Source organism: Kogia breviceps, chromosome 9 (assembly GCF_026419965.1).
Source record: "Kogia breviceps isolate mKogBre1 chromosome 9, mKogBre1 haplotype 1, whole genome shotgun sequence".
NCBI lineage: Eukaryota > Metazoa > Chordata > Mammalia > Artiodactyla > Physeteridae > Kogia > Kogia breviceps.
In genome coordinates this window covers 58,972,234-58,997,569 of record NC_081318.1, presented here as the reverse complement: position 1 = coordinate 58,997,569, position 25,336 = coordinate 58,972,234, and the positions used below count along the sequence as shown (strand labels likewise).

The 25,336-nt window shown below is 41.8% G+C and overlaps 1 protein-coding gene across 2 annotated transcripts in view; it reads left to right on the top strand.

Moving 5' to 3' along the window:
- The first annotated feature begins 10,851 nt into the window (after positions 1–10,851).
- PON3 (paraoxonase 3) overlaps positions 10,852–25,336 on the top strand; it is a 30,561-nt gene continuing 16,076 nt past the window's right edge. Inside the window, exons 1-3 of one of the 2 annotated variants that reach the window (XM_067042532.1) lie at positions 10,852–11,019; positions 12,831–12,901; positions 22,667–22,722. In XM_067042532.1, coding sequence (XP_066898633.1) covers positions 10,853–11,019; positions 12,831–12,901; positions 22,667–22,722 — 294 coding nt within the window. In that variant the 5' untranslated portion in view covers position 10,852. The remainder of the gene's footprint in view (positions 11,020–12,830; positions 12,902–22,666; positions 22,723–25,336) is intronic. The other variant, XM_059073802.2, reaches the window with a different exon arrangement.

The window sequence follows — 25,336 nt, the reverse complement described above, 5'->3', positions numbered from 1 at the left end:
CCTATTTATGGTGATCTTACTGGGATCATACACTGAGTTTAACAATTTGGTTGGTTATTAAGAGGTCAAGTCTTTCGAAAGGACTGAAACTGCAATTGGGATAGGCCACCACTAGATAGATTTAGGTCTCAGGTGGGGGTGGGGGTGTATGTTTTAATTCTTTTAAATCTGAGATCCTGTTCAGTGACAATAAGTATCTTTTTATTTCTCTCTCTCTTTTTTTTTTTTTTACAAAACCTCAGCTCTTTTACAACAGCTGAATGTGAACATGGATACCTAATACGGGGAGGAAGGAAAATTAAATATAAGCTATACTATTTCTTTTTCTCATTTTGTGTATGGATTAATTATTATTGACAACTAATCTAAGGCTGATCCTTCTTCTGGACCGGATTTGCTCAGTTTGAATGCTCTCTCGGAGACACAGTTTATCTAGGCTGATGAATATTTACTTGGCAAAACAATGAAGAATTAACAGCACCTACCATCACACCACCCACATCCGCCTTTCTCTGGCCACCTGTAGTTTTCCTTACTCCCTCGGCTTTCTACAAAACATTTCTGGGTGTGAGAGGAGGGCTGGAAGAATCCCAGTAGCTCTCTATTAGCTTTCTGCTTCTGGTTTTCGAGATTTTTATTCCATAAAGCAGAACGCAGAGAAGAAGGAAAAAGAGCCTAGTCTAATTTTTATAATTGCAAAGAATAACTTTTAGTTCACTTAAAAAAGTTTTTAATATACTGAATGACTTTTCTGTAACCAGCCCTGAGTTTGGTATTAATATACAACAATGAACCAGATACAATGCCTATATTCTAGTAGGAGATTCAACAAATGAGAAAATAGGTGATAGACAATAGATAGATGGACAGATAGGTAGATAGGGTGATTAGAAGGAACTAAACATAGAAATATAATTAGAGAATAATTTAGGGCTTCCCTGGTGGTGCAGTGGTTAAGAATCAGCCTGCCAATAAAGGAGACACGGGTTCAAGCCCTGGTCCGGGAAGATCCCACATGGCGTGGAGCAAGTAAGCTCACGTGCCACAACTACTGAGCCTGCGCTCTAGAGCCCTCGAGCCACAACTGCTGAAGCCCATGCTTCTAGAGCCCGTGCTCCGCAACAAGAGAAGCCACCGCAATGAGAAGCCCGCGCACTGCAATGAAGAGTAGCCCCTGCTTGCCGCAACTAGAGAAAGCCCGCGCAGCAACGAAGACCCAACACAGCCAACAATAAAATAAATAAAATTACTTAATTAAAAAAATTAGAGAATAATTTAGAGAAACCTAATTTCCCCACCCGCACCACTTTTGACATGTTTAAACCTAGAGAAAAATTGAAAGGGTAGTTCAGTGACTGCCTATATACCCTTCACTTGTATTCACCAATCAGCAGTTACCATTTTGCCACTTCTGTTTTATCTTTCCAAGAAAAGATGCTTTTATTTTTCTGCACCATTTGAAAGTAACTTGGAAATATCATAAAACTTCACCTCTGCATACTTCAGCTTGCATCTTCTAAATATGAGGGCATTCTTCTACATAACCACAATGTTATTATAACACCCACCAGCATCAGTGGTGCCACCCAATACCTGATCCAGATTCAAATGTTCTCGGTGGTCTCCAAATGCCTTTAATGGTTGCTAACCCTCCCATCCCCCAACCCAACCCCAATCCAAGATCCAGTCAAGAATCATAATTCATATTTACTCATGTCTTATAAAAAATCCTTTTTAATGTAAAACAGCCTTTCTATCCTTGTTTTTTGTTTTTCATGACACTTTTTTTCAGTGCAAACAAGATATCTTCTGGAATAACCTACATTCTGAATTTATTTCTTCCTGGAGTCCTTACTTTAGTAGCACTCATATTTCCTGTAAATTAGAAGTTACTTGAGGCTTGATTATATTCAGGTTAAACAATTTTGACAGGAATACTAATAAGTGACATGTACTTCACATTGCATTGCATCAGAATATAAACACAGGTTGTTTCACTCTTTGTAATGCTAAATCTGAGTAACTGATTAAGCTGGTGACCACCAGATCAACAGGGTTAATTTTTCCTTTCTTTTTATAGATCCAAGTGAATATTCTGCTCCCTAAAACCTTTTATCTGTTTGGTTTTAGCACCCATTAATGATTCTTGCCCAATTATTATTATATTGGAGTTGCAAATGGTGATTTTACTTCTACTATTTCTAGCATTAATATCGATAGGCAGTATTCTATTTCTTAAAAAATTCTCTGTTATTGAACTCCCCTTCTCCCTCTTCTACATTCTCTCTTTTTTTTCTGGAAATTATTTTCTATCAGTTTATAGAGAGCCATTCCTTACCTTTTTACAGATTTCTACCTTAATTTCTATCTCCAAAATCAGGATAATATTTATTTTGCAGGAAATTAGTACAATGATCAAATAAAACAGAAAGTATCCCATTTTCTTTCCCAGTGATTTAAAACTTGACATGGATAAATCCTCCAACTCATACCTTCTTAGTGCCTTGATTCTTTACTCCCAAAACCCTTATCTTCCACTACCTCAGCTATCCACTCCCATGGCCATGTTCTATATCAGAAACTTTCTCACTGTAAAACCTTTATTTCAAGTCTCAGACTCTCCAACAACCACCTCCTGCATTTCCAAGTCATTTGCTCCGGTAGTGCTATTGTTCTAAAATTTTTGAAATTGTTCCAACCTCAAATCCATTGACAACGCCTGCCTCAGAACTTTCTCCCCTTCCAACTGTCCCCACTCTGCATAACATCTCTCCTTGTCCAATCTAGCTCCCATCCTTTAATCACTTCCTTGAATATACTCTCAACCTCTTTGTACTATTCTCCTAATGTCTTGTGAGGCAAAACTCAAACCATTTCTTTACACATGCACCTGAGCAGCTATATGTTATTTGGGAAAATCACAAAACAGCTGAATGCTTTCTCTTGAATGAATGTCAAAGCTCATATTCGGTACTCAAAATGTCAAGCAATCCTCAATTTCTTTAGCAGATTAGCTTTTCTCCTTTTAAGTTAATAATTTTATACCTTTTCCTCAAACTTCCCACCATTCCTCATTTACTCACACTTCAGCTTGAAGGCCTTGCCTTATAATTCATTGAGAAAATGGAAGCAACCAGACATGAGTCCCCTCACATTTCCCCACCAAATCTACACCTCTCACTATAGCTACATCCATCTCCTCCTATCTCTACTGTTAAAGTGGAGAAGGTGTCCTCCAGCTGTCCTTAGGATTTCACTTTTTCTATTATCCCTTCTCTCTTCTGCTTCATCAAACTCTTTCCCTACTGATTCATCTTCATCTTTCCCTACTGATTTCATCAGCACAAAGACATACTAATTGCATCTCCCACTTTAAAAACAACACTCCCGGGCTTCCCTGGTGGTGCAGTGGTTGAGAGTCCGCCTGCCGATGCAGGGGACGCAGGTTCGTGCCCCGGTCCGGGAAGATCCCACATGCCGTGGAGCGGCTGGGCCCGTGAGCCATGGCCGCTGAGCCTGCGCGTCCGGAGCCTGGGCTCCACAAAGGGAGAGGCCACAACAGTGAGAGGCCCGCGTACCGCAAAACAAGCAAACAAACAAACAAAAACCACTCCCTTGACCCTACATTTCTAACCACCACATCATTGCTCTGAACTCCACTGTGGTGGCTTAAAATATGTTCACAAATTTGACATTCCTCCCCCAAAGGGGAGCCTAATGCACTGCTCCTTAAGAGTAGGTTGGATTTGGTGGCTGACTTCTAATAAACAGAATAAGGCAGAAGTGACAACACGTGACTCGGTCATAAAAGGCAGAGGCTTCCTCCTTGCTCCTTCACTCAGGTCACTCACTCACTGGGGAAAGCCAGCTGCCTTATTGTGAAGGACATTTCTCAGGCAGCCCTGTGGCAAGGTCCACGTGGCAAGGAACTAAATCCTCCTGCCAACAGCCATACAAGTGAGTCATGTTGGAAATGACTTCAGATGACTGCAACCTCATGAGTGACCATGAGCCAGAAGCACTTCACTAAGCTGCTTCCAATTTCTGACCTACAGTAATGCTGAGATAATGTATTTTAAGCTACCTTGTTTGGGGATAGTTTAGTGCATCATAACACATAATTAATACACCCATGATATGTAAATTATTCGAGATACACACTGTCTCCTCTTACTCATTACCCACTCACTTCTCAACCTGGCTTCTGTTCTTGCCACACAGAAACTGCTCTCATCAAGATCATCAGAGATCTTTGTGTTGCCAAATCCAATTACATCTCTCTCCACTCTCATCTCACTTGACTTCTTAGCAGCATTTGGCACGCTCTCCTCTTCCTTCCTTCTTGAAACACGCTTCTGCCTTGGCTTTTGCAATACTATTCTCCTCTTTCTTCCCTCATTATCCCTGTTTTGCCTCCTTTGCTGGTTCCTGTACCTCATCCAAATAGAAATGTAATGGTTCTTGAGGGCCAAAATTGGGTGCTCTTTCTTCTTTCCTCTCTCCCTTTTATTCCAATGGGTTTACATACTGCCTGTATGTAAAGTAATTTGGATTACTCCAAAATGAACATTGCCAGCTCGAACCTTGCAATCACCCTAATTTCATCTTTGTCCTTTACCATCAGAAACTCTACCTGATTCTACCTCCAAGTGATATCTCAGATCTGGTCCCCTATCTCCACTGCCATCTCTGTGGTTGAGCCTTCTATTACCTTTTACCCAAAAGAGTTTTCCAGGTGGGCTTCTCTCTACCAGTATTTCTCCTCTCCAATCTATTTCCTGCTCGGTAGCAAAGTACTCAGATCACATCATGTCCTGCCAAGACCTTTCTGCGTTACCAATCTCTCCACCAAGGCCTGCAAGGTGCTGTGTGATGTGATCTGGGCTCCACGTCCCTCACCAGCTTCATCTGGCACCACTCCCCTCCCTGCAAGGGCTTGAGCCACGCTGTTGTTGCAGGTCCTGGCAAACACCAAGATCTTTCCCTCAACTGAAATGACTCTCCCCCCACTCTCTTCAGATCTAGTTTCTTCTCTTACTTCAGGCTTCAGGGTTTTGGTTTTTCTTTTAATTTCTTTTTTAATTTTTATTTTAAAAATAAATTTATGTATTTTATTTATTTTTGGCTGCGTTGGGTCTTTGTTGCTGCACGCAGGCTTTCTCTAGCTGTGGTGAGTGAGGGCCACTCTGATGTGGAGCACGGGCTCTAGGGTGCTTGGGCTTCAGTAGTTGTGGTACATGGGCTCAGTAGTTGTGGCACGTGGGCTCAGTAGTTGTGGCTCATGGGCTCTAGAACGCAGGTTAGTTGTGGCGCACAGGCTTAGTTGCTCCGCGGCATGTGGGATCTTCCCAGACCAGGGCTCAAAGCTCAAACCCGTGTTCCCTGCATTGGCAGGAGGATTCTTAACAACTGTGCCACCAGGGAAGTCCCAGGTCTCAGCTTTAATGTCACCTCTTTTTTTTTTTTTTTTCAGTACGCAGGCCTCTCACTGTTGTGGCCTCTCCTGTTGCGGAGCACAGGCTCCGGACGTGCAGGCTCAGCGGCCATGGCTCACAGGCCTAGCCCATGTGGGATCCTCCTGGACCAGGGCACGAACCTGTGTCCCCTGCATCGGCAGGCGGACTCTCAACCACTGCGCCACCAGGGAAGCCCCTAATGTCACCTCTTGAGAGAGGCTTTTCCAATTTTGAGAGACAGCAAAGGACTCCACCGGGAGCAGGTCTTTGATTCCCAAACTAACGGGTCCAGAGCCATATCCCCTCTATCTGGCCCTTACACCCCAAGAGAAAATATTCCTCTGCCATAATCATCCCAGGGCCAGGTGCCAGGAAACTACTGACCACTTCTATAGCCCCAAACTTGCCAAAATTATTCAAACTAGCCAATCTTAAATAGTTCACCCCGCCCTGCCTCGGCTTTACTGCAGAAACCCCAATAAAGGCAGCAGCCTAAACCCTCCCCTCCTGTCCTCTGCCTCCTGATCACCCAGGTGTCTTTCCCATGTGGCCCTGCACCATGTGCTGTGCCTCCTGTCTCTAGGTCTTGTGAGTATAACAAACTATTTTTTCCTGAGCCTGTCTCCTCTTATAGCTACACATGACTGATTATTTCATAAAAGAATACAAAACAATTTACTTTTTTTTCTTCCACTTCCCTCCTGCGTCTTTTCTTCTTTTCTTTCCTCACTCCCTCCCTTCCTTCCTTTCTTGAAATATATTTCCCCTCTAGAATGTAAGCTCCTTGAACCCAAGGGCATCTTGTTCACACAATGTCTTCAGTGTGGAGCAAGTAGTTGTAAGTGCTCACCAAATAGTGCTAAGTGTGAATGACAAGCAATGTTCCTTCCCTTCCTTCCCAATCTCCCATGGACTCACTCACATGCCATCCTAGAGAACAATTTAAACTCATTGGGCATGAACGTATCTGGAGAGTCATCACCACACAGTGATCCGTGGGGTCTGTCATTTTTGAAACAAACATGCAGTGTGTTGAGTAAATGAAGAAATGTGAAGCAATAGCATCCACAAAACCTCCACATGGTGTGTGTGTATGTGTGTGTGTGTGTGTGTGTATTTACGCATTTTCTTCTGAAATATGCGTCATTGTTTTCATAGGAGTTTCTTTTCACTTTTCAAAGATCAAAATGATATAAAATGGTATGTTGAAGTCTCCTTGCCCACCCTTCTGCCCCATTTATGGGAAACCAACTTATTAGTTTCTTGTGTATCTTTCAAATATTTTTATATAAATACAGGCAGATACAAATACATATTCTTATTTTTCCCCTTTACTTCACAAAAGGTAGCAGACTATACACCGTTCTGCACATTTCTTTTTTTCAAATGTTCTAAAATCCATATCCTCTTTTTTTTGAAACAGCTTTATTGAGATATAACCACATTCTCTTTTGTGATTTGTTGCTCTCTCCCTCTATCACTCCTGGTCAAGATTCACTAATATGAATGATCTTTAAATTAAAAATTGTATGATAATAAACATGATGAAAATACATGGTTTAAAATGTTCAGACATCATAGGCCATACAAAGCAGAAGCAAAGTCTCCTTCCATGATCACTGACCTCCCCAATCTCCATGACCCCAATCTCATGTATCAACTCTTCAGTTTGTGTCATAGACTGTGTCTATGCATATCATATACATGCAAAACATAGAATTCCTCTAATTTTTCCACCATAGGATGATATGTATGTACATTCTGCATCCCCCTGAATGGCACTTTGATTATCCATGGTGTTGGATTAACTAGATCTATGTACTGAATTTATTGTTTAGACATATATTCTTCCATTCGGTCCTATTAGCTCTTTGAGGAGCCCCACTCTATACGTAAGAAAGACCCAGAGGGAATATGTGATTTCTAAAGACTAAAGAGTCATTTCCACACAAAACTAGGACTTGACCTCAGGACTTTTGAATTCATTTGTCCTTCTCTTTCAATGACAGTAAGTCCCTTTTTATGACACTGATGTACTCAGTGGTCTCTGCACCAAGCCAATTTGGCCTCTTGACAGGGTTTGAGTGACCATTACACTCAAAGATTAGCCTTCAAAGATTAGATATGGATGAGGGGCTATGGGTCCCTTTCCCCACAATCTCACTGCCAGGCAGTATGTTTCAATAAACACAAAGCTCAAACTCAAATCTGTCACACACAAATGTTTATTACCAAGAAGGCATGAAAATCATGCTGTGATCCGTTGTTCTAGAAAGTCGGTGAAGTCCCAGTTCTGTCCTGTGTATTTCAACAAGCACATGACAAAAAGTTTCAGTCTGAGACAAAGTTCTGAAGGGAGGATTCAGCTCACTTCAGATCAGAAAGCAGAATCTTCCTTGGTCAGTAGTGTGGACACAGCATACAACAGTGTTCTAGAGCTGGTGCTATGGTCTGAACATTTTGTCCCACCCCAGATTCAAATGTTGAAATCCTAACCTCCAAGGTGATGGTATTAGGAGGTGGGACCTTCGGAGGTGATTAGCTTATGAGGGGGGAGCACTCGTGAGTGGCACTAGTGCCCTTTTAAGAGACCCTACAGAACTCCTTTGTTTCTTCCACTATGTTAAAACACAGCAAAAAGACAGCAGTCTAGGAAGCAGTTTCTCACTTGACACTGAATCTGCCGGCAACTTGATCTTGGACTGCCCAGCCTCCAGAATGTGAGAAATAAATGTTTCATGTTTCTAAACCACTCAGTTTATAGGTTTTTTGTTATAGCAGGCTGAATGGACTAAGACAGCCAAGAACCCACTCCACGGGTTTGAGTATGCTGGCTTCCTTGCTTTTGTTCTTACTCTAGGCAGAGCTGGAGCTGCTTAGATTGATACACTATGTCTTGCTAATCCACATATTTTGAACAAAACTAGCTTTACCTTGAATAATTATCTCTAATATCTCTTGAGCTAATGAGTGAACTCTCCAGGTGCAGATTTTGATGGTGACATGTGATACGGTGATCCCCAAAGTTTGGACTTCTTTAATGCTAACTAACCAGGCTAGGGGTTTGAATCACTGATTATGGTATTCAGATGATAACTATCCACCTCTAAGGTTTAAAGTCAACACACACACACACACACACACACACACACACACACACACACACACCCCTCTGCCTAACGTGAAGAAATTTAAAACAAATTATAGATGACACAGCACCTGCAATCAATTGCCCAAGAATATATCTCTTTTCTTACCCTCTTCATGCTATGCTGGGAGGAAGCAAACACAGCAAAATAGGAACAAGTACTCTAGGGTCAGTAGATCTCAATGCAAATGGAATTTCTGACACTTCTTAGTTATGTAACCTTATGTAAGCTATCACGTAACCTCTCTAAGCCTCACTTACCTTATCTGTAAAATGAGGATAATAAGAAGTAATATGTTAAAGCATGCAAAATGCTTAGTATATAGGAACAATTATTACTATTTCATCATCCTTTCTTTTTATTCTCCCAATATTTACTTCTCCCAAGTCCATATCTTGCATCCACCCATCTAATCAATTTTTAGAGACTAACTATTAAGTGCAAAGTTCTGTGGCTGGCACTGGAAGACCCAGTGATCAATGGGATGGTGGTCTCTCCCTACAATTAACCAACACTCTCAGGTGGAGGAGGTTCAGATTTAAATGATGGCTAATGCTTATTGGCTTCTTACAATGTACCAAGCACAGTGGTGAGCACTTTGCTCTCATCATAACATTTGATTTTAAGCCACATATGAGGCAGACATTCCTTTACAAAATAGGAATCTGCAGGGCAGGAAAGTTGAGCACCTTATCCAAGCTGGTTATAACCCAGGTAGCCTGAGCCTTAAACTCTGGACGCACGCCTGCACCATGCCTCCTGGCCCCTCAGCTTTGGGAGCACTGCTCTCTTCTTCATATATCTTCTCCTATGTCCTCATGAAAACAGCATTCAATTCCTCCTCTGCTTGAACTCTTTCAAAATTAATCTTAGAAATAATTATCTTATCAACACAACTCCAGATGTTACAGTGTTCCTCTAGTAGCCCTTCTTGCACAGCTTTAATAAAAGCAGCACAGTTAAGGAAGGGCACAGGGTCTGGAGCCGGACTGCCTGACTCTGCCACTCTCCAGCTGTGTGACCTAGGGCAAGTTACACAGCTACCCTGTGCCTTGGTTTTCTCACCTATAAAATTGGGATGTTACCTACCTCGGAGAAGTACCAAGAATCAAAAGTAGGCAAAGTTCTAAGCACAATCCAAGGCACATAGTAGGTGCTGCATAAATGAAAGGCTTTATTATCCTACAGTAATTATGTGTATTCAGACTATATTCATGTATCCCACAGGTCAGAAACCTCCTCTTCTTTCCTTAATATCTCCAGTTCTGTATTCTCTCAAACATATTTACTCAGTCAAACTCAACGGAACTAGTACTATTTCTTTTTGTTGGTAAATAAAAACAGATCATGCTTGAAGATGCTACTTTGCTCTGCCCAAACTCAAGTCTTCCTCACCTTCCACCCCTCACCCTCCAACCTGGTCGTCATCATGAGCAGGGGAAGTGCATTCTTTGCCTGGCAGGATCTGAAGACCCCAAAGAAAGAAGGATCTAGGAGTCTTCTGAAAGTCTAACCTGCCAAACAAACTATGTTTCCCTTCCCCCAATTCTGCTAATCTTCTTGTTACCTATTCTATTTATTTCTTTTCCTTCACTTCTCCCGACTTTTCTTTATCCCAAACGTTGGGGGACGGATGCTGATATTAACAAATCCACCCAGTCAACAAACTGAACTGGGTACCCACCATGTTCAGCACTCAGAAGCAGGCCATGAAGCCAGGAGACAAGGTCCTGTGCTCCAAATTTTGGAGAAGAGTGACGTAAAGCTCTTCGCTTCGAGTACCTTCCGTTTATCACTGCTCCCTGTGTCGAGGGATCAATTCGCCGTCTCATATTACTCCTTTTGCCTTCCACAAACGCAAAGTTTCGGGCTCTGAACTCTAGCTCCCCGCGCTCCCCCGCCCCTCCAGTTTCCACTTCAGGCCACACGAGGAGATGAGGTAGGATTCCGCAGCTTTGGGCAGCAAACCGCCTGCTCTATCGTCCCAGCAACCGGTGGGATCTTGCCAAAGCTGCCGAGAGAACACCAGACCTTAACCCTGGGCTACGGCTCCCGTCTCTGTACTTTGAGCCTTGAAGAATAAAAGAATCCCGCGAGTAAATGTTTCCTTGAACCTCGAGCATAAAGGTAGCTTTGATTCACGCGGATAAAGGTGGCCTTGAACCAGGAGCGGCGCGGCGGGGCGGGGCGGGGCGGGACAACGTGACCTTAGCCCTGCGCCCGGGCAGCACACCAGCCCGGGAGGAAATGACGGGCGGGCTGGGCACCACCTGGGACGGGGCAGGCGCCAGCCCGCAGCGCCTCCCCAGCGCCTGCGCTCGCGCGTCGCTCCCCAAGACCATGGGGAAACTGGTGGCTCTTACCTTGCTGGGCGCTGGCCTCGCCCTAATCGGGGAGAGGTTAATGACGCTTAGGTGAGTTGGCATCTTGATGGGAGCGTCCTCGGCTCCTATTCTCTTCTTCCAAGTTAGGTTAAGGGCTGCCCGGTGCCGCCTTCCTGTAGTGGGTAAGAATGAGCAGTTTGGGACCCCATTCCTCAATCCCACCTAACAAACCGTCCCTTGAGAAGCGCACGTAGGCAAAATGAGCTGACTTCTTGCCTTTCCTAAGATGGTGGGGCAGAAATGGGCCCCTCCCCACCCCGCCCCTTTCCCAGGTCGCCCTTAGCATTCGGCTCCTGAACAAACTAACTCTTTTGGAAGCTCTGAGCTTGGGGTAGGGAGCCAGGCTACCAGATGGATGTTTTTTGGCTGACTCAGGGGTTGCCCAAGGCAAGTTCCACACTGAGGAGTACTGGGTTACCAACTCATCCCAGATTAAAAGAGCTGGGTGGACAGCAGGGAAATGAGCCAAAACCTGCAGGGGGAAACTGCCATTTTGTAGGTGTCTGATCTTTGAAGTGGAAGATCTGGTGATTGCCATCCCAGAAATATCTCAGGAAAAGTTAATACTGGGCTGGTAAGAAGAAACCTTAGGTGATGATGTGCATTTCTGAGTGGATCTATTAGCCTCGACTTGCCTTCAATTGTCTTTGGGTTGTTTTTATTTATTTCTCTAAGTAGAAACTGGTCGTCTCCTCAGAGGTTCACGTCTAGAATCTACAGAGGAGCCTAATGCCTTTTTTTTCACCTCTTAATTAATTAATTTATTTATTTATTTATTTTTGGCTGCGTTGGGTCTTCGCGCTGCTGCGCGGGCTTTCTCTAGTTGCAGAGAGCGGGGACTACTGTTTGTTGCTGTGTGCAGGCTACTCATTGCGGTGGCTTCTCTTGTTGCAGAGCAACGGGCTCTAGGCGCACCAGCTTCAGTAGTTATGGCACACAGGCTCAGTAGTTGTGGCTCACGGGCTCTAGAGAATAGGCTCCGTAGTCATGGCACACGGGCTTAGTTGCTCTGCAGCATGTGGGATCTTCCCTGACCAGGGCTCCAACCCATGTGCCCCACATTGGCAGGCGGATTCTTAACCACTGCACCACCAGGGAATTCCCAAGCCTAATGCCTTCTGATACTTTCTAGTTCAGCTTGAAAGAGTTTATTGTTACATTTGCTCCCAATGCACCCAAGTGAGAGAATCATAAAAAAATAATAATAATTATAAAGCTGATCTAAGGAGTATTTTTTTTAAAGTGACAGTAGGATAAGTCTAATTTTAGAGTCTTCCTGAATACAATTTAATAAAAATGTAAAATTATTCCTGGTATTTAGAAGAATGTTTCACTGTGGAAACAAGAACACTATTCAGAAATAGTTTGGCCAATTGTTTAAATTGTGGTCAGTTTAATGAATTTAAATACTTGCAAAGTAAATTAGCATAAAATTTTAAAAATAATAAAGTTAAAGCAAAAGTTACAGGGTTTGGCTATTAAAATACCCTGTTGAATTTTGGGAAAGCAGTAGGGGGGACAGGGATCAAAAGGCAAAACTATAGGGGGTTAAGGGAACCAAAGTGCAGATTTATAATAGACAATACTTTAGCACATTAAATAATATTATTTTGTGCATTTAAATTAATAATATTTATTTACAATTAAATAAATAATATAGGCACATTACCCAGATAATGTCCACATTATATAAATAAATAAAAAGAGATGTCTACTTATTTGTGATGTCATCCATACATGATGAGAAAGAGAGTTAATGAATATGAAGGTGATTAAAGACCATGTTTAGACATTGATTTTGGATGTTGTGCATTGACCTCCAGTGTTTTTATCTTCTGCAGAGAAAGAACTAATGCATATAGAGAAGTGGAGCCAGTAGAACCCCAGAACTGCCACCTTATTGAGGGACTTGGTATGTATGTGACAGTACAATTTCTTGGTATCATCCACCTGACAGAGGCTGCCAGCTAATTTAATTTGCTGCTACTTCTTAAACCTTCCTATTGAGGCTTCAGCCTCATCAGCTTTACCCAAGCTACCTCATCCCACATCTCCAAGAGGTCTCCTAAATGTCAAAATCTGTGGCTTTTTCTCAGTCCTCTTTCTTACTGACATCTCTCAATCATTTGAAAAATGTTATTGACTACTCTTTGGTTGGTCCCTCACTGAACTCTGCTCCTGTCTCTTCTGTGAAATTTCACTTCCTTCTCTGTCTTCTTCTGTTGCCTATCTTACTTCTTTTTTTTCTTCTCCCCTCTCCTTGATGATATTCCTAACTTCAAGTGTCACTTCCTTCAAAATTTATCTGCAAGTACTAAGAGGAATATGACTTAGCCCTTATTCTCAAGAACCTCACAACCGACTGAGTTTTTTTTTTTTTAATTAATTGAAAATCCATAGCTGGATCCCTAATCACTCAAACTGCAGGCCTTCTTTTCCCATCTGAAATCTACTTTACCTTTCTTTCATTTCCTCCCTCATACCCCCACCTATAACCAGCTCTTCTTCTAGACTTCTCCTAAGCATGGTACCCACATTGTCAAAGAGATTCAGTTCAAAATTTAGGAACCATTTGTTGTCCCCTCATCCCTCACTGTTTCACGTGAGATATGTTGGCCTCTCCTGGGCCGCCACACAGAGCTGATCTCATTTACTCCTTACTGCCTCAACTGCTTATTCTGGCTCCAAGTCTTTCACTCTCCCTGACAATACTACTAGAAAAACAAAATTCTAGCTAGATTTTGTTCACTGTTCTGGGAATGTGTTCTTTCATTTTCTCACCTTTGCTCATGAAATTACCCCCAATGATTTCTTCATCTCTGTTGGCTGAAATCAGCTGGAAACTCCTCTCGTACCTCTGAACTCTCACAGCACTCTGAAACTCTGATTCACTTGTGACACCTACTACATGCTTTATTTTAGAGCCAGCACTGTTGTTTCTTTCTCTCACAATCAGACTGTAAACCTCCTAGGGTCAGGGACTGTGATTTATTTCAGTATGTGACAGGATGAAAGCATAGTTTATTGTGACATAAGATATATATATATATATAATATATATATAATATATTATATAGCTCTCCAAATATGTTACTAATATATATGTATATATTTTTTCTGATATACATATACATCAGAAAAAATAAGAGCCCTTTTGATTTTAGTTTTCTGTCTTTTTTCCCTCTCAACTCCTAAAAAAAGAAGAGAAGTAGCCTGGTGCTTGTGCTGACTAGTCTTAGATGAGGTCTGTACTGCCAGCTAGAAAGCAGAATGAACTGATAACAAACTACTTCCTGAGTTTGGTTTTTAAAAACCTGAGCACCTTCAAGGGATTCTGATGGAGATGGAGAAGAATATGTGGGTTTTTTGAATAACAGGGACCTTTGCCGCATTCTGGGGGAAAATCAAGACCTAGGAAGGAATGGTTAGAAAATATCTTTAGGGAGGCTGGATCCTTTATACCATGCATCACAGCCCGAGCAAAGGTTATATGTGCACACACGTAGGATGTGGAAGTGGCAAAATTGTCTAAGTTAAAGGGACCACATGGGCTTGGCAGTGAGTAATTCAGTGGTGACTAGCGTAAAATAAAGGCCAGATGGACTTTCCCAAATATTCAGCTTTGTTTTAAAATTAACCACCTATGGTATTTGCACAACCCTGGCAGAGAGACTCAGGTTGAATTTCCCTCCAGTTTAGTGGAACGTGGGCTCAGGGTCAGATTTAATTTGATTTAAAAAATAAGGAAATATAACATTTAATCATTTGTTCACTGTCTTGTGGAGTAATATTCATATTGACTACACATATATCTCTCAAAAGATAAGAGCCTGCCAAGTAATTTAGAGGGGTAATTAGACTAGATCATTTCTAATATCTAGTCTAACTCTCAGATTGTATGATTCAAACAGACTTGAAAAGTTAAAACTAGAGCAGAAGAAAAAAATGCCTTGTCACTTCTCATGTCTGTTGGCATGTGTACATTTTATATTTGCAGAACTGAACAAGTGAGAATGATCATGGGTCATTTGTCAGTAGGACAATATTGCTATATATCTAAAAATAATAATACTGCCTTATCAAAGGCCTAGTGTCTATGAGCTTTCTGCTGAGTCCTTTGGAAACATTTGTATCATCCTCACAACCACCCTATATAAGGTGGGTGCTGCCATCTGTCCTTGTAGATTAGGAAACTGACACCCAGAAGAATGAAGTTACTTGCCCAGTGATCCAGAACTAGAGGGTGACAGGCCTAGATTATGAGCCATGGCAGTTTTCTTCTATGCATTTGTACTCTCTGTTGTGTAACACTGCCTTTCTTATCTACTGACAGCACATTTTTATTATGAAGCTTCAGGGAAGTATGATAGCAGCAGAAAACAGAAAATCTGAGATGCAAAAAGGTGAGATATTAATAAATAGAGCTGACCAAGACAAGGCAGCCTAGATATTGAAATAAAGCTCACTAATAAGATAATACTCGCAAGATCCAACTATTCCAGAGTGGAAAGCTTTATGAAACAATGGAAAACACTAAAGGATTGAAGGCAGGGTGTGGTAGGTAGGCAGTAACAGAGCTGGGGAAAAAATCTGATTTGTGTTTTCTTCAAGACCTAGAGTTTTGTGGTTAATTTTATTAGTGATCAAACTCTTCCTCTTTTCGTTTTCCTTCCCCAGTATCCTTTCTGGGAAGAAAGGTTGAAAGGTGAAATAATTCTAACCTCCTAAAACCATACCTCAAAGATCTTTTTGTAAGTTCATCCTTTTTCCAAGGCTTTGAGGTTCAAGGATTGTCTTAACTAGGAAGTTGTTTGGTTAATCAAAGCTCCACTTGAAATATGAATAGCTTTATCAGCTTGCCCTTGGCAGGATTATCAAGTAGACAGGCGGCCATTGTATGTGGTGTCTTCCTATCTTCCCCTCCATCCCTTTTCCCTCCTATAGCTTCCTGCTTCTCCAAGATATGTTTCTACTCCATGGTAGGTCCCATTTGTTTTCTTAGCTGGCTGTCAGAACCTTCTCTCCAAGATGTGAAATGAGGATAATATTAATTGAGAGTAATTTGGTGTGACATTCTTTCAGGATGTCTGTAGAGAACTACTGGAGGCCAAAGAAATGAAGTTATGCCAACTAATAGGGTTGACAGATTAAAAGGCAGTAGATGCCTAATTGTAAGCCTTGTTTTAGACTTGGCAGTGGGGTTTTAAGGATAGTTGTGCACAAGTTAATGAGTGTGTGGAGGGGACTCAGGGGCGGGTTCCTGGGGACTCTTACTCCCACAGGTGCCACTGTTTCTGAGATGCACTGGGCCATCATGCAGGTGCAGTGTAGGTGGGGGAGGAGGGCAAAGGAGGGTCAGGAATAAAGTACAGTCAGATACTAATTCTTTTCCACATCTGAGTGCAAAGCACCAGCTTCCCTATCCTCTGGGTAGAGCAAGTAAAGACAAGCATAGTCCCTTTGGAAAATGCCCCCTCCTATTGCAGGTGAATTACTGAAGTAGGTTAATGCTATCATGGGAGATATGCGACATGGTGTTTGGAAGATAAAAAGACCAAACCAGAGAGTATACAACTCAGGACATCTTCCACTCAGAAATTAACACACACTTGTCAATAATTTAACCTCAAGACAAGACAAAGTTCAAGAAACTAAAGCAGTTTATCTTTTTTAGTCCCCACCAGCTTTTACTGAAAGCTTTTACAGTGAAAAGGCAGGTATTATATTGGGTGCAAGCAAACCGTACCGAATAAAACCTGGTCCTTGTTTCCAGGAAGCTTACTTTCTAGTAGGACATTAACAAATGCGGGAGGTTGCAGCCCAAGTGTGGAAAATGTCATGGTGGATGCAGTCACAGGTGACCGTATTACTACATAAAATGGATGCTGGAGCCAAGAGAGGTTGAAAAGGCCGAGAGGGTAGCATCCAACTCATCCGTGATACTCAGCCACGTGGAGGTGAGGGTGGTGTGGGAAAGGTGTGGGTTGCCAAGAAGCATGAAGCAGCATGTGCTCAGGCATGTAGGTGAATGAGTCTGGTACATTTTAGGAACTGCCAACAGAAGTACTGCAGCACACCTGGAATGGAGAGTGAAGAGTGGGAGCCACAAGAATTGAGACCGGAGCCTCAATTCTGTGGAGAATTTGGGATTTATACTGCCAGCCCTAGTGGACCACTGGAGGGTTTTAAGCAGGGGCATAACGAGGTCAACTTTGCAATTTAAAAAGATGACTGTCAACAGTGCAGAGAATGGTTGTAGGGGAGCAAAGCTGACCCATTAGTTCGCTATTATAGAAATCCAGGAGGGAGTTCTAGAGCTTGAAAGACTTGTGATTAGTTAGATTTGGGGAGTAAGGAAAAGGAAGGCATCAAAGATAACTCCAAGGTTCCTACTTTGTGTACTTGGGGGATAGAAGTGTCATCCACGGAAAATGAAATATAGAAATTGGAGCAGATTCAAGAGGGAAATTTCCAGGTTAGTTTGAGACGTTGAATATGAGAAATAAAAAGGCCAGGTAGAAATGTCCAATATACAGGTGAATACAGAGGCCTGGAAATTGGGCTTGATTTAGAGATTGAAGAATCAAGAGCATGTGAGTGGAAACTGAAGCCATGGGGCTAGAGTCAATGATGCAGGTAGGATGGGTACTCTGCCCCTAGAAATAGCCAAGGGCAGGTAGAGCCTGGGGAGTATCGACATCCAGGATGGAGGTGGGAAGGAGATCGGGCAAAAGGAAACCAAGAAGTGATTGTTTAGAGAAAAAAAAGTGAAAGAAAAAAGTTTGTTCAAAAACTAACCCACCCATATTCAACATGATTTTTAAAATTGCTTTATTCATTTTGCTGGATTCTCCCAAAGTCTATTTTACTCCATATAGAAAAAGCACTAAATCTTTCAGGCCATCAAAATACCATATATAGGTAAATCTTGATTAACTGGATTGCTTAGAAATGGAAAGCTCTGATTGATGTAATTATCAGGTTACTGGTTGGGGATTAGTTTCAACCTTCAGCATAATCAATATGATTAAATCTCTGTCCTCCAGTTTTCAGTGCCTATTGTTTATTATTCTGTTGATTCAAATTTGCATTTTCTTTGGCTTTGTTCTACTTTTCTTTCCCCTGTTCTCCTCTATCCTCTCTCAATTGCCTTTTGACACACTAATAACCTATTACCTTAGGTAACCATTTTCCCATGTATTCCATTTACTATAGCTATGCAACAAACTACCCCAAAACTTAGTGACTTAAAAGGACAATAGGACTTCCCTGGTGGCACAGTGGTTAAGAATCTGCTTGCCAATGCAGGGGACATGGGTTCGATCCCTGGTCCGAGAAGATCCCACATGCTGCAGAGCAACTAAGCCTGTGCACCACAACTACTGAGCCTGCTCTCTAGAGCCAGCGTGCCACAACTACTGAGCCCGTGTGCTGCAAGTACTGAAGCCCTCGCGCCTAGAGCCTGTACTCTGCAACAAGAGAAGCCACTGCAATAAGCCCATGTACCACAACGAAGAGTAGCCTCTGCTAGCTGCAACTAGAGAAAGCCCACCACAGCGACAAGACCCAATGCAGCCAAAATAAATAAATAAATAAATACCCTGTTTTTTTAAAAAAATTAAAAGACAATAGTTATTTTGCTTATGAGTTTGCAGTTTGCCCAGGGCTTAGTGGAGACAGCTCCTCTCTGTTCCATTTGCATCAGCTAGGGTGACTGAAAGGCTGGGAACTGAAGTCATCTGAGACTCCTCCAGACCTCTCTCTGCACTGTGTGGTCTCTCCACAGTCTCTCTTCTGTAGCTTTAAAGTACCAGATTTCTTATTTTTAGGTTCAGGGGTCCCAAAGTACATGCCTTGAAAGAGAGAGGAAGCAGTGGCAGGTTTGGTTATGACTTTACTTTGTATGACAGGTGGCATCACTTCCTCTTCATTCTATTTGTCAAAGCAGTTAGAAAGGTCCACCCAGGTTCAAGCAGAGAGGATACAGATGTAGCCTCTTTTTTTTTTTTTTTTTTTTCAGTACACGGGCCTCTCACTGTTGTGGCCTCTTCCGTTGCGGAGCACAGGCTCCGGATGCGCAGGCTCAGCAGCCATGGCTCACGGGCCCAGCCGCTCCGCAGCATGTGGGATCTTCCCAGACCGGGGCACAAACCCATGTCCCCTGCATCAGCAGGAGGACTCTCAACCACTGCGCCACCAGGGAAGCCCCAGACGTAGCCTCTTAATGGAAGAGTATGAACATCACATTTTAAGAAGAGCATGTGGGGATTGGTTCAAGATGGCAGAGTAAAAGGACACGTGCTCACTCCCTCCTGCAAGAGCACTGGAATCACAACTAACTGCTGAGCAATCATCCACAGGAAGACACGAAGTCACCAAAAAAGATACCCCACATCCAAACACAAAGATGAAGCTGCAATGAGATGGTGGGAGGGGCGCAATCACAATAAAATCAAATCCCATAACTGCTGGGTGGGTGACTCACAAACTGGAGAACACTTATACCATAGAAATCCACCCACTGGAGTGAAGGTTCTAAGCCCCACGTCAGGCTTCCCAACCTGGGGGTCCGGCAATGGGAGGAGGAATTCCCAGAGAATCAGACTTTGAGGGCTAGCAGGATTTGATTGCAGGACTTTGACAGGACTGGGGGAAACAGAGACTCCACTCTTGAAAAGCACACACAAAGTAGTGTGTGCATCAGAACCCAGGGGGAAGGAACAGTGACCCATAGGAGACTGAACCAGAGCTACCTGCTAGTGTTGGAGGGTCTCCTACAGAGGTTGGGGTGGCTGTGGCTCAGCACGGGGACAAGGACCCTGGCAGCAGCAGTTCTGGGAAGTACTCCTTGGTGTGAGGCCTCCCAGAGTCCACCATTAGCCCCACCAAAGAGCCTGTAGGCTCCACTGCTGGGTTGCCTGAGGCCAAACAACCAACAGGGAGGGAACTCAGCCCCACCCATCAGCAGACAAGCGGATTAAAGTTTTACTGAGCTCTGCCCACCAGAGCAACACCCAGCTCTACCCAACACCAGTCCCTCCCATCAGGAAACTTATACAAGCCTCTTAGATAGCCTAATCCACCAGAGGGCAGACAGCAGAAGCAAGAACTACAATCCTGCAGCCTGTGGAACAAAAACCACATTCCCAGAAAGATAGAAAAAATGAAAAGGAGAGGACTAAGTACCCGATGAAGGAAAAAGATAAAACCTCAGAAAAACAACTAAATGAAGTGGAGATAGGCAAAATTCCAGAAAAAGAATTCAAAATAATGATAGTGAACATGATCCAGGAAAGAATGGAGGCAAAGATCGAGAAGATGCAAGAAATGTTTAACAAAGACTGAGAAGAATTAAAGAACAAACAGAGATGAACAATACAATAACTGAAATGAAAAATACCCCAGAAGTGATCAATAGCAGAATAACTGAGGCAGAAGAACGGATAAGTGACCTGGAAGACAGAATGGTGGAAATCACTGCTGCAAAACAAAATAAAGAAAAAAGAATGAAAAGAAATGAAGACAGCCTAAGAGACCTCTGGAACAGCATTAAACACACCAACATTCACATTATAGGGGTCCCAAAGGAGAAGAGAGACAGAAAGGACCCCAGAAAATATTTGAAGAGATTATAGTCCAAAATGTTCCTAACATGGGAAAGGAAATAGCCACACAAGTCCAGGAAGTGCAGAGAGTCCCAAGCAGGATAAACCCAAGGAGAAACACACCGAGACACATAGTAATCAAACTGACAAAAATTAAAGACAAAGAAAAATTATTAAAAGCAATAAGGGAAAAAATGACAAATAACATACAACGGAACTCCCATAATGTTAAGAGCTGATTTCTCAGCAGAAACTCTACAAACCAGAAGGGAGTGGCATGATATATTTAAAGTGATGAAAGGGAAGAACCTGCAACCAAGATTACTCTACCTGGCAAGGATCTCATTCAGATTTGATGGAGAAATCAAAAGCTTTACAGACAAGCAAAAGCTAAGAGAATTCAGCACCACCAAACCAGCTCTACAGCAGATGCTAAAGGAACTTCTCTAAGTGGGAAACACAAGAGAAGAAAAGGACCTACAAAAACAAACCCAAAACAATTAAGAGAATGGTAACAGGAACATACATATCAATCATTACATTAAACATCAATGGATTAAATGCTCCAACCAAAAGGCACAGGCTCGCTGAATGGGTGAAAAACCAAGACCCATATATATGCTGTCTACAAGAGACCTGCAGAAATACAAAGCATCATAAGAGACTACTACAAGCAACACTATGCCAATAAAATGGACAACCTGGAAGAAACGGACAAATTCCTCAAAAGGTATAACCTTCCAAAACCAAACCACGAAGAAATAGAAAATATGAACAGACCAAAACTCCAGGACCAGATGACTCCACAGGTGAATTCTATCAAACATTTAGAGAATAGCTAACACCCATCTTTCTCAAACTCTTCCAGAAAATTGCAGAGGAAGAAACACTCCCAAACTTATTGTATGAGGCCACCATCACCCTGATACCAAAATCAGACAAAGATACTACAAAAATAGAAAATTACAGACCAATATCACTGATGAATATAGATGCAAAAATCCTCAACAAAATACTAACAAACAGAATCGAACAACACATTAAAATGATCATACACCATGATTAAGTGGGATTTATCCCAGGGATGCAAGGGTTCTTCAATATACTCAAATCAACCAGTATGATACACCATATTAACAAATTAAAGAATAAAAACCGAATGATCACCTCAATAGATGCAGAAAAAGCTTTTGAAAAAAACTCAACACCCATTTATGATAAAAAAAAACTCTGCAGAAAGTGTGCATAGAGAGAACCTACCTTAACATAATCAAGGCCATATATGACAAACCCACAGCAAACATCATTCTCAATGGTGAAAAACTGAAAGCATTGCCTTCATTTCACCCTCAATGCTGCCTGCTTGGGTTCACATTATATGTGGGTCTATCTCTTTACTAGAAGCTATGAGAGCCCCTTTTTCATCCTGTTCTTAGTCATATCTTACTTATCATATGCCTCTTTCCATAGAAAAATGCTCACGACCAGCTCTCAGTGAGAAAAAGATCTGACTAAAATCTTTCAAATTCAATTATTTCCAATAGTTCATCCTAAGATCTATTGGTTTTATAACAGAGAACAGTTACTCAGTAATTTCCCAATATGATAGGAGAAGGATAGATTTTTCAGGCCTCAACAAGTTGGAGAGGAGAAATACTTGGCAGAAAGGCCTTTAAGAGAGCTTTGCAGTGAGGACTTTCCAAATGTTATCACTTGGTCTGTAGATAAGTCTTCTGTGGGGAATAAAGCTTAATCTCTTAGGACATACCCTGAGAGTTTTTATTTAAAGAATAAATCTAGGATTTATGAATTTATTTTATAGTTATTTGCTTTTTTTCTCCAGCAAATGGACTTCTAAAAAAAAAATTTAGTATTTCAAGAGTCTGGCTCAGGTTTTAGTGGAATGTATCATGCCTGTGGGAGTCCTGAAAGTTAATATAGTTTCCCAAGTAAATAGTTTAAAAAGTTAAGTTAATTTCCAAAAGAAGCTCAAAGTCTTGACTATGTGTGAGATTTCCTTTTTAATTAAGCCTTTGTACATGCATCTTTCTGATCCTCTGCTTCTTTTGCAGAAAATGGCTCTGAAGATATTGATATACTTCCTAGTGGGCTGGCTTTTATCTCCAGTGTGAGTATTTTCCATGCTCCTCAGATGCTCAGGTCAATAGCTGCATGGACAGTACATTAATGTTGCTAACTACAGCTGCCAGATGGAACCCTACACATTTATCCTGCCCATGGGTAAAGTAGTCAACTAAAAAAGCCAAAATGGGATTCCAGAAGGCTAATTAAGATACCACGGAAATGCCAGGCTTGCCTAACCCTTGGTGGGCAGCTCCCTGTGGGCAGTTATATACCCAGTAGTGTCTCAATAAATGTATATTGAATTCCATTTGATTACTTGACTAGGCTCCAGATTTGCTCAGCTGTTGTTCATCCTCCTCATCACCCTATTTGCTGGCCCTCAGCTTCCGGAAATCATCTTCTCACTAATTAGTATTCCTCTCATCATGCCTTCCTATGTTTGGAGCTCAGTAAATGTTTGTGGATTGAATGCTAACCATGTTACTCAATTCAAAACCCTGAGCATTTTCCATCTTGGGTACCTTGCCTTTCAAAGAGAAGCTCTTTCAAAGAAGAGTAGGGAAAAACCTGCATTTTATTCTCAATACCACCTTCATAGGTTTGGGATGATGAGGAAGCTATGTGAAGGACTGAATTTCAATAAATGAAAATGTATATGTTGTGAAGATGTTGAAAATTATCATGTACTTATTAAATCAGTTGCCTTTGGAACGGGACCTAGGATTTTGAAAAAAGTAGATTGACTACATTTCCAATGTGAATTCAGATTGCTGGAATTGCATGCTCTAATATTCCATTTTCGCCAATAAAATACTACCAAATAACATAAATTTTTAAAATCTATATCTTTTTGGCCAGAAACAGGGCACATAAAATATTCCTTAATGGCCCCAATTTCTAAATTCTTAAGTATAGTCAGGGTCTCATTTGGATTTTAAATTGCTGCTGCTGGTGGTACATGTGAGGGTGGGAGGGTGGGTGGGAGGGATTTTATTTCTTTAGTTTTCCTCCCAAACCAAAAATAAAACAGAGCTGTCTAGAAAAGCTTTTTCTTTGTTGACTTAAATTACCTACTGTCAATTTAGATTTTCAATGTTATGCCAAAGAGACCTTTAAAAATAATTACTTTACAGCTAGGAGATTTCTTTGCTATTAGGAAATAATATTTGTAGTTCCTACTGTATGTTTCTTTTCTATTTTCACTAGAACTAACTGTACTAAATTCTTGCTATTCAGAAAGTAGAGATTTTCATCACAAATAATTCCATGAGAAATGTTAGCTCTTTTTGCAAAGTAACAAACAACTCATTCTTACAGGATAAGGATAATGTTCTTTGCTTATTTTTAATCTTTCTGTACTGCAATAAATTCAAGTCCTTGTTCTTGGTTACCTCTTCCTGCCCTTTCTTGCCATCCTAGCACATGTTTGGAAGATGCTGATTTAGAGAGTAATTCTGTGCGATAGATATCTTTAGTCTATTTAGAGGTGCCAAGCAGGCTATTTGCTTCCTTACCTTGGGACTTAGCATGCTCTTTGCCTGCAAGATTACTCCCTTCTTCAATATTATTGGCTAACTCCTAGTTCTCTATGAGGGCTCATTGTGGTGGCACTTTAATTCCTCAGGAAAATCCCTAACACTCTCTTTCTGGGCAAGGTGGCTCTTTGATGGTCCTACAGGTTCCCTGTGGTTAGGGTTTTAGATGCCACACCATATCTGATACACTTACTCGGTGCTGCCTCCCTGGATTTCAAACCTTTTGAGACCAGGACTTTGGCATGTACATTGCCACACTAGCACCTAACATACTACCTGGCATACACAGGTGCTTGACTACTTACTGAATGTATGTACTGGTGAATGAGGGCAGTGGAGGAGTTCCATGCCTGTCCACATGTACCTGTAGTCTGTTGGTGGAAATAAGATGCCTGAATATCCAGGTGATTTTCACCATTTTCAGTGGTGAATGGTATCAAAAGAATTGCTTGCAATCACTTGCCACAGATTCTTACCCAACTGCCTTAAACAGAAAACCAGGCAAGTGTGAAGCCATTTCTTAGAAGAGTTTCATTCATCATGATGCTTAATGTAGGCCAAGTTTGTTTGCCATGCCCTACCCTTATTCCCCAATCAAATCATTTTCATTTCCAGAGCACCCAGTCCTTCTACTAGCTGTCAGTGCCTTCACATTCCCCCAAGCTCCCACGGTAACTTGCTGTGGTGTTCCACCTTGAGCTGCCTTCCTGAGCAATATTCTCTACTGTCAAACCTTTCTTTATGGTGTGGCAGAAAGAGGCTGTACAACTAATGATCTGAGTGATTTAGGCAATTCACTTCTCTGGGTTTAATTTTCCTTAGGTGAAAAAGGGAAGGATTAGATGTCTCTGACTTTTTTCCCCCAATGTTACTGGACTTAGTGACAAATTGACTATGGAGGGAAGGGTAGACTTGGAGACTCAATTTTCTGGCCTGATGTTGGGGAGAGCAGTGATTCCCTTAACAGAGAAGAATAGATACAAATGAGATCAAGGATTCTAGGAGAGATGATTCTGGTTTTGACCATTTGATTTTGAGCTGCCCTTAGGAAGAAGTTGGGATGCAAGCTAGGGCTTCAAAGAGGGGTTCCAGGGAAATGTGCATATTTGAAAATCACTGGTA